At 38.0% G+C, this 17,248-nt stretch overlaps 1 protein-coding gene across 2 annotated transcripts; it reads right to left on the reverse strand.

Annotated features, from left to right (window-relative positions):
- Positions 1-421: 421 nt before the first annotated feature.
- Positions 422-17,023, reverse strand: rasal1a (RAS protein activator like 1a (GAP1 like)). Of its 2 annotated transcripts, none has more exons than XM_011479404.4 (21): positions 16,812-17,023; positions 16,513-16,569; positions 14,662-14,775; positions 14,283-14,344; positions 11,597-11,726; positions 10,971-11,052; positions 9,753-9,896; positions 9,534-9,625; positions 8,958-9,057; positions 8,645-8,798; positions 7,871-7,935; positions 7,617-7,729; positions 6,891-7,083; positions 6,650-6,787; positions 4,877-5,021; positions 4,178-4,350; positions 3,359-3,496; positions 2,967-3,102; positions 2,371-2,491; positions 2,143-2,219; positions 422-2,014 (listed from the first exon to the last, which is right to left on the reverse strand). In XM_011479404.4, exons 1-21 carry the CDS (start codon positions 16,874-16,876, stop codon positions 1,866-1,868), a joined length of 2,448 nt encoding a protein of 815 aa, XP_011477706.1. In that variant the 5' UTR covers positions 16,877-17,023; the 3' UTR covers positions 422-1,865. The 2 variants fall into 2 exon arrangements, with proteins under 2 accessions (XP_011477706.1, XP_011477705.1); XM_011479403.4 differs by having other exon boundaries at positions 8,940-9,057.
- Between the last annotated feature and the right edge of the window lie 225 nt (positions 17,024-17,248).

Genomic DNA, 17,248 nt, shown 5'->3' on the forward strand with positions numbered 1-17,248 from the left:
CATTTTCTGTCTGGGGCTGCTGTATGCTGGTGCTGTGATTGCTGCATACTAAAGAGGGCCTTGGGATCTTTTCAAGTCTGTCCCACCTCCAGCCCACCCAGCACCTCATAATTCTGTCGCCCAGAGCTCAGGTGCGTAAAACCTTTCTGCTTTTACGCCTCGCATTGCACACATCTCTCCAAAAGACACCCCCATGCTGCATCACTGCACCATCGCAGCAGTTTGGGTCAACTATTCTTAGTGTTTACCTATATAATATTTTGCTACATTGATTTAGAAACTGGGATATCAGAGAAATATACAGATGACTTTTATCAGTAATACCTGGTCAAATAAAAAACATTCCAAAATGTGACCATGTTCTTTGGTGCCAGAATAAAGAGTTAAATAAATGTGAAATGGTCATTTATAAACAGCATGGTTTTACTGTAAGAACACTTTGCTGGATTCATTTATTAAACACTACAGACATACTCACAGTTACAACACACCTGGAATAAATCATTGCTATGAATTTGCAATAAATAGGCAGGAAGCGGTCTTTGTTTAACAGGGGAAAACAGCGATTAAAAGGAAAAAAAGTAAATATTAAGCCTGCAAACACATGAAACATATTGCAATGAAAATAATTAAATCATTGGTCACTGAGATTAGTGAGAAGAAGGTAAATTGATTTCCAAAATATCTTAAGATTTTACCATTTTTTGTTTAGTTTTTAAATAAATTCAGAGAAAGCATCAGCTTATTGTTGGGCCCTACAAGAATTTCTATAGTGCTCAAACAAAATGTAATAAGGTTTACTATTTAAATTAGAATGGCCTGATTGGTCAGAGCTTCAGGAAAGGCCAGGAAATGCATATTTTAGGTCAGAAAAAACCTCATTGGGGCCGTCCCCAAAAGGTTTCTCTGAAAAGAGTCCCGGAATGGTGCAGCTCGCATTCAGCTTGCCTTTTTTTTAAATAAACAAATTTAAATAAAAATGAATAATGCTTTATTATTTTTTATTTATCTTTTACTCATGTGGCTTTTTGCACTTTGACCACTTTGGATTGATGGTGTGTATATTATACATTTTCTGTGTGGGTTTTAAGCTAAATTGTTTTTTCATTTGAATGTTTTGCTAATTTACTATTCACTTGGCTTTACAAAAACTGTAAGTTGGCATTTCAAACATGTCTTGACACTTACAAGCAGAGTAAATATTACCCATACGACTTTAGGCCTGGCTACAACAAGTGCATGGAAATTTTTCTAGAATGCAAATCGCATTGGGAACTAATTTTACAGTTGGCTTGCTGTAGCACCAAACAAAAAGAGTAAATTAGTATTTCAGTAACTGAACTGGTGGCAGCTTTTTATGGCATGTACTCATGGTGCAATAACCTGTGGAAATGATGTCACTGCTACATTGAGGCCAACTCTAACAAGGAAGTAAAAACACTGAAAGTAATAATTTGAAAACACTCAGTTTCCAGATACTGAGGATTACACTACATGAAGCATTTTTCACAAATGTCTGTAGTGTCTCAGAATATAAAAGCTTATCTTTGCATTTAACAAGTGGATGCAGCCCATGCAACAGATTGCTTGTTATCTACAGAAAAATATTAAGTCAGATCATGCTTCAAAGTCCTTTGCCCACCTTTCATTGTCAAGTATTGTAGTCTCCACTCAGCACTCTTTGTGGCACTCAGAGAAAGTGATAAAATCCTCTGTACAACCCTCAGGAATTGTATTAAAAAGGCTTCGCCGTGTGGAAACCTTTTAAGAAAGATGGTAGCTCATACTCATTCATACTAGTAGCCCACCTCCTGCAGCACGATTACTGCCTTTTAGGCATTAATAAATCCAAGGCCATGAGCAGTCTAGGGATTGAGAATGACACTGGGGGTGTCCTCTTTTTCTCTGTGCTGGAAGGTGACGTGAGCCTGCTCCAGATCCTCAATCACCACCAACAGCCGAGCAGCCACACTTTGACCTGGCTTCATAAGCTGAGGGATGGATTCTGCTCCATCTGCAGCACAGAAAAAAAGGACTTGGAAAACATTCTTTTACCAACTCTAACTACTGAATTTTTTTCTTTAAATGCAGAACATTATGTTTCCAAATCAAAGTGTGCATTTATGCTCATGTCAGTCTCACCTGGACTAACATCAGAGTTGATCCTTATTTCCTTATTGCTCATCTGATCATCGTCAGGCATCTCCAAATACTTTTTCCTGCAGTCATAATCTTAATATATTATCCACTAGAGCTTCACCAAGCTAAACATGACAGTAGCGCAGCAGTGCATTCCTGTTTCAACACAGACATCTAGTGTCAAGTAAAGGAACTGCAAGCGAGCTAAAAAGAATCTTAACAAAAACTCACCTGAGTTTGTCTCTGCCCTGGAGAAGCTGCTTGAATATCATCTGAGTTTCTACATCAGGATCCAGTGGGTCACTCCAGTCTCCAAGAGTCACAGCTGAATGAGTTCTGCTGCAGCCTGGAACTGAGATTTAACAAATGTTCTCAATGGTTGTGCTGGCAATTTATCCACAAATGTTGTGCTTTTTTTGCATTTCCTTGCAGGAAACATACAAAAAAAATGCCAACTAAATATCATCAAGGGCTGGGAATAAAAAGATACATAACTAAATTCATCTCTGAGGCTAGTTTTAAAAGGGCAACAAACTCTTGACATCTCTTGGTGGGGATGTGGATATTTTAAGTCAGTTAGAATTTATCTGACAAGAAGTCAAGTAAAGAGGGATCATATCACTAGCCAATCAGGCACAGTGAGAGCCAGTGTAATTTATGATCTGGGATTTATATAATTCCTCACAATCCCTCTAGTGTCTTAGGTCTACTTCAGTAGATTTTACACATGAACAGTAACCATTCATTGAAAATGGGGTGATAATCACTCCAAAGCTTGAGTTCTCACAGACGTTGGTTAGGATTAGAAGAAATAAGAGAGGGATTACCAGTGCGTTCCGCCTGCAGGCAGCAGGTCCACTTGCCACTGCGATGAGCCCCTGGGTGAAAGGATGGTAGCATGCGCTCGTTGTATATGCTGACTTTCCTGATTGCAGACAACCACTGGTTCAGCTCATTCACATTCTTTTTCAAAACACAAACACAAAACATCACAAATCACAAGATAAATGGAAAGCAGAGATTCTTCAAGATTACAAATGTGATAAGAATTTTAATCTAGTATTAGTTTTAACCTGGCCACAAAAAAACAGTAGCAGTAGTAGGAAATATAAAGAAAATATTTTCTTGGAACTACAAAAAGTAAAAATATTTAAGAAATCCATAAAAAGCTATGCTCCTTTTGGTGACTGGACTGTGGCTGGTGTTGGTCCACACCCACCTTGCACTGGATGTACATGGTCTGCAGCTGTCCGTCATTGTTCTGGCTGATGACCTGCATTACATTTTGTTGCTGAAAGGCATTCTCATCCACCCTCTCAATGGCACATACACACCGAATGGGGATTGAAGAGCGCACCTGCAACAATTCAGCCACAAACCACCGTGTCGATTCAAACAAAGACAGGCCATGCATCATTTAAAAAACTTTCTATGCAACCACACTCACACACCCATATACAATGATATGCAAAATCAGTTTTCATTTTTTTTTAAGTTTTATGTTTCTGTCTGATTGCCAGATGTCATGACAGAACAGAGGCAGTTTTAACCAAAACAAATGATGTAGCACCTAACTGTTTCTTTAAATAAATACATTTTTCTGTGATATTTGTCAAGTATCTTTCAGCACAGAAAGGCTTGTTTGTGGGTGGGTTCCATGTGGAGTGGTTTGCCCAAGGTGCCATTTTCAAGCTCGAACTGCCACTGGTTTCAGAGGAACATATTGGACTGCTCAAAGCTCTCTTTTTCCTTCCCTGAATGAGAGCAGATCACTATCAAAAGGTCAGCCAGTGTACAGTACCCACACTGATTATCTTACACGAAATAAAAAAGCAAATTCATGCATGTTTCATGCAACTGTTTTCTCTTTATTCATTATCGCTATATCGATAATGTCACCTTTTATCATGAAAAATTGCTATTTTTTTCACTTTGATATGGTAGCTTTGACCAGGGATGACAGCACAAGTTTTGAAAAACAAAGTCATTTGACACCGAAATGTGAGTGTAAGGCTTTAGTCAATTGGCATTTACTAACCTGCCATTCAGAAGTCTTGGCATAGGACAAGGTTTCACTGGTCAGCCAGAAGTAGCGTTTCTTGAAGGCAAAGCGGGAGAGCAGCTGCGTTCCCTCTGCTTTGTGTTTGTGGAGATAACCTTCCTTCACTATAACTGAAGGCAGGAGTATGGCCCTCTGAGGCACCTCCAACACTGCAGGGACACAACGGGACTCGTTCATCAGAGCTGACACAAGATGGTGCTGTGTCATTAAAAGAAACAAGCATTTAAAAGTCAGAAACATTTTTTTCCAGGGCTCTGTCACTGATTGAAGTATGGCTCCAAAGTGGTACAACATGAGTCTGAATGTGCCCAACAAATTCACCTGAAAAGCATTAAAGGTCAAATTGGCATTACAGTGAAAGGAATGGGTGTGATGCGAGAACCGAGGCTGAAACGTGATACGTCAGGCAGAATGGACTTCACAAAACAGACATCATGATAGAAAGACAGCAGCTAAGACATAGTTGACAACAAGCATGGAAGCTCACTCTAGCAATTTATTAATAGCGTCACAATACTGTCCTTGACTGGTAGTTGAATAGATATATTTTTCCACATACTTTAGTACTTTGTCTTCATCTCACCAGGAAGATTTAGACTGGGCTGAACTGAACAGCCTGCAACCTTGATTTTAGTACAGCAATCACAGTGGTGTGCTCGTTTTTCTCAGCCTCACCAACGTCGTGATCAATGTCAATCAGCTTGTCCAGGAAATCCTTGACACAAGCCACACTGCGCAGGATGATGGGATGAAGGGGTGCCATCCACTGCTCTTTTCCATGACCAAGCTGAAGGCCCAGGTTCCCAACACTTTGGAGAGCCTGTTGACCATACAAAAAACAGAATTTGCTGCCCTTGCTCTCTTCTTTCAGCACATCAGATCGCATCCCACTGACAGCAGATCTCAAAGTCAAAGATCAAATGGGTTCATGAGGCCAAGCATGCTGTGAGGCCTTTTGTCCAGCCCACACCTGGCTTACGCTGAGAAGAAAGTCCCTCTCTACGTCTCTCTGATGCTTTGCTTTGAACCACTGTCTAGTCCCGGCACACACAGAGGTAAAAATAGCCCTTTCCATGTTCCAACTAAAGACCCATGGCAACAGCATTTCAGCACCATAGACAGCGACCAGAGAAGTCACATGTGGGAGGTTTTGCTCACTTCTAAAATGACCACATTAGGCTTATTTTTGTCCGGTGTATTTCCTACCAATAATATTTTGCTAGGAATGTTGTTCTTTGATCTACTTCTTTAGGTAATTATGAGAAAGTGATACAAATGTTGCAAAAATATTTGTCCTTTTATCTTTTTTTATTTTTTTATTTTTTTTATTTACCAAGGCTGTGTCCCACCAAGGTGGGGTAGCCTAGACAAGGCACATAACTTTAGCTCCCTAAGTACAGTAAAAGTAAAAGTAGAAAAACGTCTTACTTTAGTAAATGCAAAATTTGTTTTGACAAAAGCTTTATCTTTGTCCCTGGCCTACAGGGATTTGTCCAGCTGTTCTAATTCTTTAAAGATATGAACAGAAGATTGTGAGCGTTGTGAATCCTTTGCAATTTTATGTCGAGAGGAATTGTTTTTAAAGGATCCCTCCAGCTTTTTGCATACGCTTTAACAGATTTAGGAACCTTCAATCTGAAACTCTCTCTCTGTAAGGCCTGGATTACTTTGTTAACACTTACTGCATATGGCCAACCATGACAAAAAGGCAAATCTTTGTTTTTTGTCAGGACTTTTCATACTGCTCCAAAACCTGAAGTAGAGGTCCTCCCACTGCTGTTTTAGGTATTTTTTTAAACAACAATGGCTTAAAAATTAGATACTTTTTTTATTGCTTTATACTTGATGGGGTTAGATAGACACAAATTATTGGACATTGAACGTCCTTGTTGTCTTTTGTGTTGTTCATAGCTTATCGCTGCCACCACCTGCTTTTTTTAAAGCAATCCATTGTTCAAACTGTGCCTTTAAATTGTTAATCTATCAGACAATTGTTATCTTAATGATTCAGCCTCAGGGTTTGACTGTGTAATCGGACTGAAAATAAGTTGTAAGCAAAACATGTTTGGTGCTGTAAGACAAAAAATATATATAAAGATAGCTGCTGTCTCATGCAATAAGATGCTTCACTTCTCGCAGAATATAAATCTGCCTTTAGAAACCCTTTTGATAAGGAATAATATTACAGACCGGGTAAATCTTTTGAAATGCTTTGCTTGTAAAACATTTTCTGCCCCAGTGCTAACTAATTTGAGACCAGCACCAAACAAAAGATCTCATTTAGTGAAAAAAAAAAGTGTAAAAGTAAAACCTTTCTTAGCGTTACAATTTATTTGATCGATGGTCTGTAGGAAAAATGCATTGTGTGTATTCTTTTTTTTAACGTGCAATGTGAATTCATTCATATGTTCTAACTTCAGCACTGTTTGGTTTTAAGGGGTGTCTAACCTTGGCCAGCAGTAGCAGAGTTCTGCTGGTGCGTGTGTCAGCGTGCTGGTCTCTCAAGTGGAACAGTTTAGGCGTGAGAATAGCAGGTGCAAAAAAACGCAGGAAGAAGAATCCACTGATGGCCAGGTACTTCACATCCTGTCAACAAAACGGGAAAAGGAAAGTTAGTAAAACAAAAGACTTAAATTCCAAACACCTACTGATCAATTTGTTTTGAGAAAATGCTTGGCTCCCCGCTAACCTCATTCTCAGGCTCAGTAAATTGCTCCTCGACTCTCTTGTGGAGCTGTTTGAAGGCCACTCTCATGACAGAAGGACATTGATCGACAGAGCTCACGATTGACTCGATGATGCTGGTTAAATAACCTTGGAGCATCTCTGCGCTGCTGTCCCGCACCTCTGCCTCAGACACTGCACCCTTAAACGAAATACGTCTTCAGAAAAAAGGAAAGCTTTAGTAAACCCCCAAATATTTGGGTCACAGGAAAGAAAACACAGTTATGGATTTGGCCTAGTTGTGCGAAGCCTGAGCACAGTTCAGCCAGATCAAAAATATTTCTCAATGCCCCAAAACTACAATCTATTCCCCCTATCTCAACATGTTGTTAGCACATGTCAGGGGTAGCTATTTTAGAGAACTAGACAAATGGACTGATTGCTGATGGTATTATATCCAAGAGTAGATGTTAACTGAGAAGAGATATGTCTGATCTGCGGCTGAGGATGTCGGATGTTAAATCCCCCTTCATGTCACGAATGGATAAATATCTCAAGGGGGCTCATGGCAGTTGCCAAGCAACAACCCTCCTTTTCATATCATTTTTTTCTACAGTTTTCCAATGTTATATCTTTCTCTCAAGAGTGAGGTACAGATGGAGCTCCTCGTCTCCTGTGGTTGAGCATTTAAACACGCACACGTTTACAACCACGCTTGTAAACTTACAGCTGATTTCCGTGTGTGTTTTACCTGGAGCGGTTCAGGTCGATCTTACACGGGTCCAGCTCAATGTACTTCCTCTCATCAAAGATGCGGTTGATGATGGGTTTCAACACCTCATGCAGATACAACATCCCGACAGCCTGACAGCAGAAAAACCGAGCTTTTTTTGAAGGCAACTCATTCACAGTCACAGGAAGATAATTCAACCCATGTAAATCTACTAAATGCAGAGAGTGCAGAAAAAACATGAGTGTATTGCATTAGAAAAAACATGAGTGTACCTTCATGAATTGTTCCATGGCTTTGGAGGCAAGTGAGTTGGAGCGAAATAATGTATTTGGATCCGCTACAACAACAAAAGAACAAGAATTTCAGAGAATTTTTTTGTTTAACTGTTAAAAATGATATTGGTATGTTTGCCCTAAATTCTGCTCTAGTTAGGAAAAAATTAGCATTAAAAAAAGGACAGCCTGAACCTCCTGCACAGTAAATCTGTCAGAACAGCTTCAGTAAAATGTCCATGGTGACAGGCCAAAGCTGCCAGGTATAGCCTGACAATGCTTTCAATGCTGCATAGTGGGTCTACAATGCATTTTTTTCTTGCTTTGCCCTCAGTGCAACTTTAATGTCTGGTGGCTTGCAGCATCTATTCCTGATCAAGCAGTTACAGTTTGGATCATGTGGAGTTGCTATGGAAACCTGGACACTATGCTTATTATCTTTAACTACAGCCACACAGCTCAAAGACCATGAAGACAACTCTTTAGGAACAGTCTTAGGGATACTTTGTAAGAAAACAGACACGACAACATCTAGAAAATCCATGCAAAGACTTTCAGGGTGAATAAATAATGACAAAACTAGAATCTGTTTTTGGTGAGTGTTCACTGCCCACACTGGTCCAAGCTGCATTGTTAATGTCAAGTTTAAAAGCTGCCTGCCCACAAGGAGAGAGAAGCAAAGTGATTCATATCGAGTGACATTTAAGAACACCGGTTTTCGTCAGAAAAATACACAACATTCATATTTTTAATCTCCTTGGCTTTTCTTCTTACTGGTGTGGTTGACCTCTCGGGTGTTTAGGTAATCAAGGAAAGGCACCACCAGGCCTTGTCCAAGATAGATCTTCACTAGAGTCATTGCAACATCCTGCCTGCTCTCGACAGTGGTGACCTCCTCAAGCATGGTCAGAGCACTGCTGTCCTCCACCTGTTGAGAAGAGGACTAAGGTAGCATGCGATGCATGAGTGTGGCCTCAGATAGAAGAAGTGTAATGGAATCTTGAGGTCTCTGGGCATGATGAGGGTGAATATTTGAAAATCCGTAAGGAGGACAAGCTGAGATGCTGACCTCTGCGGGGGAGATTACCGACTCGACCAGAAGGTCAATGAGGGGCTGGTAGTACATCGACGGCAAGATCCGATCTTCCACCAAACGCACCTTCAGGCGCAACGCACCCAGCTTTCCCCTACAAAAGCAAAAGTATCTGGTGTAAAGTAAAAACTGAAAAAAATCCTTACAACAATGAAAATTTTAGCTTGATCATCTTAAATAGTTCAAACAGTATAGTTCATTTTCTGTCATTAAAAACTGTTATTTTCAGGAGAATTGTCAAAAAAGCTAGTTGTCATTTATCTCATTTTATCCTTTAAGCACTGAATCTTCATACTAAGTTTCAGTGACTCACTTTCCAATAACTCCATCTATGCATTTCATTACGCCCTCTTTGTTCTAAAATTATCTCTAGAAGCAGATGCTGTCAGAGACCTGGTGTTACACCTGTGAATGCTAATTTAAATGCATGAAGGGCATCCTTGAGGAGAATGACTGCTTTTCCTTGGAAGCATTTACTAAATAAATGCAGTCATAGAACCCAAAGTTACTTGACTATGCAAATAAACAAAGTGGTCACAGTGAACGAACAAACACACCAATAATCCTCACCCCACATCAACCTCATTGTTGCCCAATGGTAACAAACGAAACCAGCCCTCCAACAGAGGTGTTTTGTGCAAACAAGAAAAGGGGATTTCCACCTGGAAGAAAATAAAAAACATGCAAGAATTCAACATTAGATCAGAAACAATACTCTGGTTTGAATGACAATGGGATGAATCCAGTAAACACTGAAAAAACTGCCCAGGCTAGTATGGAAATGCTGACCTTTCCTAGAAAGTCATTCTTGCCCACCATGTCCCAGTCCCAAACCTCCACAGTAACAGTCCCCTGCTGCCCGCTCAGCCCTTCCGAATCCAACTCCAGCTCCAAGGTTTCTCCCCAGTGAGGAAAACGGGTCCTTTTAATAATCTAGAGCCAAAGATGAAGAAAAATCTCAAGAAATCCAACAAATGTACTTCTGAGCCTTACTTTAGTCAAAAGACACAAGCAATTAAATAATATTATTTCCTAAACGACACGTTTTTATTTGTGTAAAGCAGCACAATCCAGCTTGTACTATTACCATGTAAAAACAAGAGAAAATAAAACAAATATATGACAACAAATTTTTAGGATGACATAGATCTGAAATTGGCTCAGGATTTGAAAATGTTCCTTAAGTTCATTTGGGTTCATTTTCAGATAAAGGTAAGAAATTCAAACTAATGGGGATGTATACTTTAAGGGTTTGTTGCATTACCTTTATGTATTCCTTAATTCATGTTGTGAGAGATCCTACTAATGTTAAATGAACCAGTTTCACCCAAGCACCAGCACAACACATGGTGACTGTGATCGTGCTAGAACATCACAGTACATGTGTGATGAGTAATGGAGAGCTGTAAACAAGTGAAGAAAACCTTACAGAGGTGTGCTCAGCAAAGAAAACAAATGAGAGTAAAAGAAAGGAGAAAGAAGAACATTTAGGCAATTTAGGAACTGGTGCTCAAACATTAAGAGCAACAGATAATAAGATTTAAACTGAGGTGGATTTAAAAAGAAGGAATGAAGTGGTGACTACAACATTAGAAGAATACATTCTGAGCAACCACAAGGTGGGAGGTGAAAAGAAAGGCCAAGGAGGAGACTTATGGGTGTGTGAAATAGAAGTCCAGCTGTAGCAGATGTACATGACAAGCCAAGTGGAAAGATTCACTGATTAAACCTTTAAAGAAAACCGATAAACAAACAACATTTTTATTTTGACAAATCAATTATAGAAGAGACATTAATTTTTCGCTAATCACCAATCTCCTGCAGCATTGAAATAATAACACTAGATATGTCACATGAAGTTTAGAGGATCAAAGTCAATTTTGAGTAAGTGTAATAGTTCAAATGGGACTGGGTAGGAAACAGACGATTTGCATTTTATCTTCTCGTTAAAGAACTAAAATAACTTTCTTTTGCACGTGACACATAAATCCTACATTGATGTCTCACCGAAGTCTCAGCACTGCGGTTGTTGAAAATAACTCTTGCAAAAGGATCAGAGGTTCCAGAAATGTCCCTCGGAGCCAGGTCTCTGTGGGTTTCAGCAGAACAGAAGACAACATGACTGATCAATAAACAAAAATGCTAAACATACCACCTAGTTACACATGCAAAGCAAATTAGATGAAGTGCTCAAACAGGAAAAGCAAAGCCCCCCACTTGTTCTGCATTCAAAGTTTGTTATCCATCTAAATAACACTTTTGTGTTTGACAGGATCATTATTTCTGGGAGTGAGAAATCATAGCCTGGGACACAGATGGAGCAGTGAGATGTGTGACAGTGACAGCAAAGCTCCAAAGAGTATGAAGTCTGCAGAGCAACAGTTCAGCTTTAAAAAAAATGAACCGCAGCTCAAAGACCACAAATATGGGAGAAAATATCTATTGGTGTGTGCTTTGAGAAGAAGACTTTAAGTCCTGATACCATGATTCAACTTCATGACATCACCTGAATGAATGAGAACCTTCATTGACACGTGCTTTGACAGTCTACCTGATAATCCAGTCACAACCTCCATACTTGAATATTTGGACCATCATTTTTCACTGCCTGCCATGGCTGGGTTCTCCTTTACCTGGCTTCAATTACTTGGCAACGCAGAATGGTCTTTTTTGTGCCTTCTGGGAGCTGCAGACTTAGGTGGATCTCTCCTTGGACATCTTCATCAGGGTCGACCGTCGTCAGGTTCAGCCAGCTGTCTATCCCTGATCAGAACACACATACAGATGTTCTTTAGACTGCTAAAAGTGAGAAAGGAAGACTGTTTAGATGTGACAAAACAGAAGCAAACGAAATGTTTTTACGTTATGTGTCGGTTACAAACAGATCATTCTGACAAAAGAAATCTCCAACAGTAATGTTTGTTCATCATAGAAGAAGCCAAAAAAGGTCATTCTAATGGGAGACTATATTCCTTTGCAAACATCTTTTTCTTTCAGTTGAAAAAAAAAGTTCTTACTTTTTTAAAAATGTATCCAGAGATTTTTTTTATATTTATGAAGACATCCATGCATCCACACATCCATTCAGGGGAAAACAGACGGATGACTAATCAAAAAAATTTGATGTCTAGTCTATCAAACCATTACAAAGCTTAAACACAAATAATGTGTATTACCAGTTCTTCAACATTTGAACATTCAGTTTTTCCTTTACACTTTTTAACTTAATCGTTTTATTCCATCACATATCACATTATTTATTCATGCAACCAAGTTCCAAAGGCAAAAATGCCCATACCATAATAGTACCTCCCTCTTTCATGCTTTAGATATTAGATCTTGTCTTGTTTGGCTTTAAAGAAACTTAATATGTTGTTGAGTGAATTTGAATTTGAAATTTAGCATTCGAAAACAAATACTACATAAAACCTATACTCGGATTTATTTTAACATCATGCATACTTTTATTATTATTATTTGTTTATGTATTTTAAATATTTAGGTAGAAAAAATGTTTTACACCTGCTACAGTTTTGTAATAAAAGCTTGATTTTATCTGTTTTTTTTGTTTGTTTTTGTTTTTTGGACAGGAAAATATTCCATTCAGTGTCTAACATATTCTGTTGCCAGAAATTACTTTCACTATTTAATTTACAGGGAAAGGAAACAGCTTGAGTGGCACTTCACAGCTCTTCTGTTAATAATTCATAACTAATTTCCCTGAATGCAGAGATCCATTATGCATCTGAATGAAATAAAGTACGAACAAACAAACTGCCAGCATAGGTAAAGGAAAAGTTATACATTACGGAGAGCAAAGAGGCTCAAGACCCAAAATATATGTTGAATAAAACAGCTTTTTCGGAGGAAGGAGAAAAAACAGGACAAAGGAAAACAGGACAAAAATTAACCAAGAACCCAAGACTGTATGGGGAAACCTGTTAGACATAACCAAAAAAATTAAGTTAAACTATGGCAAAAAGCTAAGTAAAAGGGACTCAATAATCAGTAGTAGTAAAAATTAGTAGTAAAAAAGTAGTAAAAATTGGCCGGAGCAATTAATCAAAACTTACAAAAACAAAACAACAGCAAGGAGCAGAATCTACAAAATAGGTCACGCAGCAAAAAAAAAACAAATAAAAAAGGAACAAAAAGCAACTACATATGAACCAGGATCTTACACATCAAAAAGATTTTAAAAAAGAACACATTTTTTATAGACCAAGACAGGCAAACTAGACAGGCCTTTTATCTTTCAAATTAGTTTCAATAGATATTCTTCCAAATACTATTTTCTGTTTTGGACTTGTTCAATATTTTAAAAAATGCATTTTTGAGCTTTACTTTGGGGTTATATAAAGCAGTGGGGAAAGTTTTAGTGTTTATTCTAAACTTTTTTAACATTATTTATATGGATTACATCGATTATTCATATGGTATAGCCAAATATACCAAAAAAACAAAAAATGAACGATGATAAAAGTGTTTTAAAAACATAAAAAGTACAATAGGCCTTATTTATGTGCTTAAGTGTAGTGTAGCCCCTTCTTTCCCCATAAATCAAACTGTTTGTGTCAAACAGTCAATGGACCAAAAATTTCAGGAGAAATCAATTTGAAAAATTTTCTCTCAATAAAAATGCATCATCTCAAGCCCAAAAGAATGGTTGCCATGGTAATCACAAGGCACGATATCCAGAACCCTTCTGGACAGGTTAATAGTTTGAAACAGTCACTGTCTGCAAATACTGACCAATGATGAGCTACGGCTTCAGAACACATTTGATCTCTCATAAATAAATAAAAATGAATAAAGGTTTGAAGTCAAGGCCAGACTGTGAGAGGGAGGGAATGACTCAGTAGCACCATGTAGCCATGAATCAGAGGAGTTAAGGCTATGCCACTATCAATATGCCGCAAACATTTCATGACAAACTCCTCCTTATTAGAAAAAAACTACTTCACAAACATAAACTTCCATATGTCTCCTCTAAAATTACAGAAGGCTCAGCAGTTGATACCCAAGTAAATATTGAGACACAGTGAAGCTTTCTGAGAGAGGAAGAGGATGGTATGGATTCAAGTCTGTGTAAAGAAATTTGTCATGGAGTTCAAACCTAAAGCCATTTCTTCCAGATCTTTTGGAAAGACATTTGGGAAAACTACATCACATGCATGGTAGCACAGTTTAAGCAAAACATTCCCAGACTTTAAAGGTCTTGCACTCTTGACTCCACCGTGTGATCAATGTGTTTTGACCTCTGAACTTTGTTTAGGTTCTCACCCATTTCCAGACCCACGCTGGTTAGTTTCATCATACCTTTAGCTTGAGATCCAATGGCTTCTTTGCTTAATGTAATCTTTCCAATAACGTCGTCATGCCTGTGAGAAAAAAGTTAGGAAAACATGAGAAACTAACTTAGTGCCATTTTGATGGAACATCTCAGTAAAAATATATAAATGCTAATAAAAAGATAGAAAATCTGATTATTGGACATTTCAAGCATTTGTTTGATTTAAGTTTATTTATCCAGGACTTAGAGATTGTTTGGTTCCCAAAACATTTTGGGAGAGCATGGACTCTTAACCCCAAAAATATCAATTCATATCTCAAGTTAAACAAACACTAAGCACTATAAATGTAATGCCCTGACCTGATAACGGCAAAACATGGACTATTTTAATGTTTCCGTTTTTACCCAATCGTGTCCTCATCCATGATAAGAAACGAGAGTGAATGGAACCCCATTGGGAGGTGAAGCGTGTATTCTTCACCCCAAAAAGGATTAAGGTTCTTCCACACAGTGGCAGTTCTGAAAAATCAAGCATTTTAGATCTTTGTCAGATAAAACAATTACATTTCAAAATCTGATATTTCGAGCATTCAAATGATTTCAAATAATTAATAAACTAATAATACAATTGTATGCATCTTTTGTTGTTAAAGTTCATATCCTGCAACAACAATATGGCTAAACAACTGTGTGTTGGAAAATATATATATTATAACTGTTAAAAAAGTAAGGTGTTAGTTGAATCAAAGTGACATTCTTACAAATCAAATTATTTTTCTAATTGTATTATTAATTATTGTATGTATTTATTTATGTATTTATTTTTGCTGAGCTGCTACACAAATGTCACAAAACATATTATTTCATGATTTTAAAAAGTAAGTAATCTAAAATGTTTTCTACATACCTTTTTCAGCTTTTTACAAAATGTATACACATATCTGTTCAAATGTAGCATGATATGCACACAGAGAATGTTTTGATTCCCAGATAGGAAAGCATGTTGGTGCTTATCAAACTGAAAAAGTTTCTGTGCTATCGACAGAATTTGCATTTCTCCACTATCGCGTTAGCGCGGAACAATAGGGATGTGTGTCACATAAATGTGGAGGTAAGCAACTGGCTCTAAAAGTGCCATTAATTAATGCTTGTACTTCGTTATCATTGGTCTTTCTGTTTGGAATTCCCGTGGCAACACAGTAGAAAATGTCAGTCAAAACTTTTAGATTAAAGAGAAGTAAATAATGTGTTCCAGCCTGAAAACTTTTCCTGTAAGTCAGGCATGGTAATGGTGGTATCATAATTTGAATCTATTTTACCTGAGCTCAGCAACTGCAAAGTTATCACTGACGGAGCAATGATGTAGGATAAAAAACAAAGTTATGGTAGCAAAACCTAAAGGAATGAGTTCTTCTCTAGAGATAAACCAACATTAAAGACTGACGCTCCTCTGTTCAAAGAAACTGCCGTACTCCAAGCTCGTGTGAAAAACTTCCCGACAAGTTCCTTTTGTAACTGTGGTATCTAATCATCAGTTGTTTCCTCAGTTATTAAAGTATATTTTTTTGTGTAACTGTGTTCTTATAGGGCATTCTTTGAACTCTGAATAGGACGTCTTTAACTGCTTTTTCTTTGCCCTTCAAACAGACCAATCTTTGATACACTGCCAGCGAGATCTACTGAAAAATAATAACCCAACACCTTACCATCATGGAATTTGCAGCACAATTCTCCAACATCACACTCAAGCGTCAGTTGGCCAGTAATGCTCCAAGTGCAAAGTAATTATTGCAGTGTGGGTGAATCACAGAGCTGTTAACTATCACAATAATAGATGGAACAATAGCCTCTGAATCCATCCTCTTTTCATGTTTAAAGACCCCCCTCCCTCTCTTCAAATCATGCAACATTTAAACTTTTCCACTGAAACTGAAACATGCAGTCAGGTGTATTGCAGCTCCCAGCATTCCCTATTTCTTACAGGTGCTCCCTGCAATAATTAATGCATCTTCTCCATGGTTACATAAGGGTGTTTAAAGGCTGGAGGAGTGTCGGGTTCTCTGTGTGAGAAGGGGCACAAAAACACACACTCCACCCTGGCTACACATACTGAGTTAGAGGAGGCAACTGTATGCTGTATGCTAAAATATGAACAAGAACATTCAGCTGATAGCATGTGTTCAGAAAATATGTTGATTTTGGGGGATGAGGGAAAAAGTAAATAAACAAACAAACAAATTTTAAAAAAAACCTCACCTGGCCACAACTTCATTGTCAACTTTCACGATGCAGTAAGGATCACTGGTTCCAGATCTTAAAACAAAAATAAAACCAGGTCTAGGCAATTTAAGGCTTGGTTAATAAACAAACAAAAAAATGCAAAATACATTAATAATTTTTTTAATAGTTTTGATGATTCAATATTTTAAAAACTGTGTATACCCTTTTTTATTTGCAAAAATTGTTTGATTTAAGAGAAAATTAACCCATTCAGAATATCCCAACATACACGCAGACTACAGCAGAGAAACTGGTGGAATTATTAAATTACTTACACATCTTTGGCCGGGAGATTCCTGCCCTCGACTATTCGAAAATAAAGCGATGTGTTCTTAGCCATGTTTGCAAGAAATTGCTTTTAATCCGATGTCTCCTTTGTTGCCATACGCGCTGATATTATTAGCGTTCTTCCCCACTACTAGTGAGTTTTCTTCGTTTCATGACACCTTCAGCTCGTGACGGCGCACAGCCGAACAGGAGCGCGCAACATGTGCGCGCACGACCGAACCAACCTCTTCAGGGTTGCATTTTGAAGCCGTGGATAGGATCGCTTTTAAAACCTCTACTGTATGGCTAAACATTTAGACATACAAATAAATACTATTATTTATTTAGTTTTTGTTCATATTTACAAAAGTGTTGAGATGTTGGGCTACCTCTGTAATTCAAAAACAGTTCATGTTTGTGACTGAAAACAATGGCTATTTTTGAC

Source organism: Oryzias latipes, chromosome 9 (genome assembly GCF_053564925.1).
Source record: "Oryzias latipes strain Hd-rR chromosome 9, Olatipes_Hd-rR_3.1".
NCBI lineage: Eukaryota > Metazoa > Chordata > Actinopteri > Beloniformes > Adrianichthyidae > Oryzias > Oryzias latipes.

Bases quoted from the DNA above. Each gene is read 5' to 3' on its own strand.
- rasal1a (XM_011479403.4), bottom strand. From the start codon at position 16,876: ATGGCTAAGAACACATCGCTTTATTTTCGAATAGTCGAGGGCAGGAAT. The intron at 11,727-14,282 runs GTATGATGAAAC...TGTTCTGATCAG, and splicing joins CATTGGATCTCAAGCTAAAG to GGATAGACAGCTGGCTGAAC. The intron at 9,626-9,752 runs GTCAGCATTTCC...ATTTTCTTCCAG, and splicing joins AGAATGACTTTCTAGGAAAG to GTGGAAATCCCCTTTTCTTG.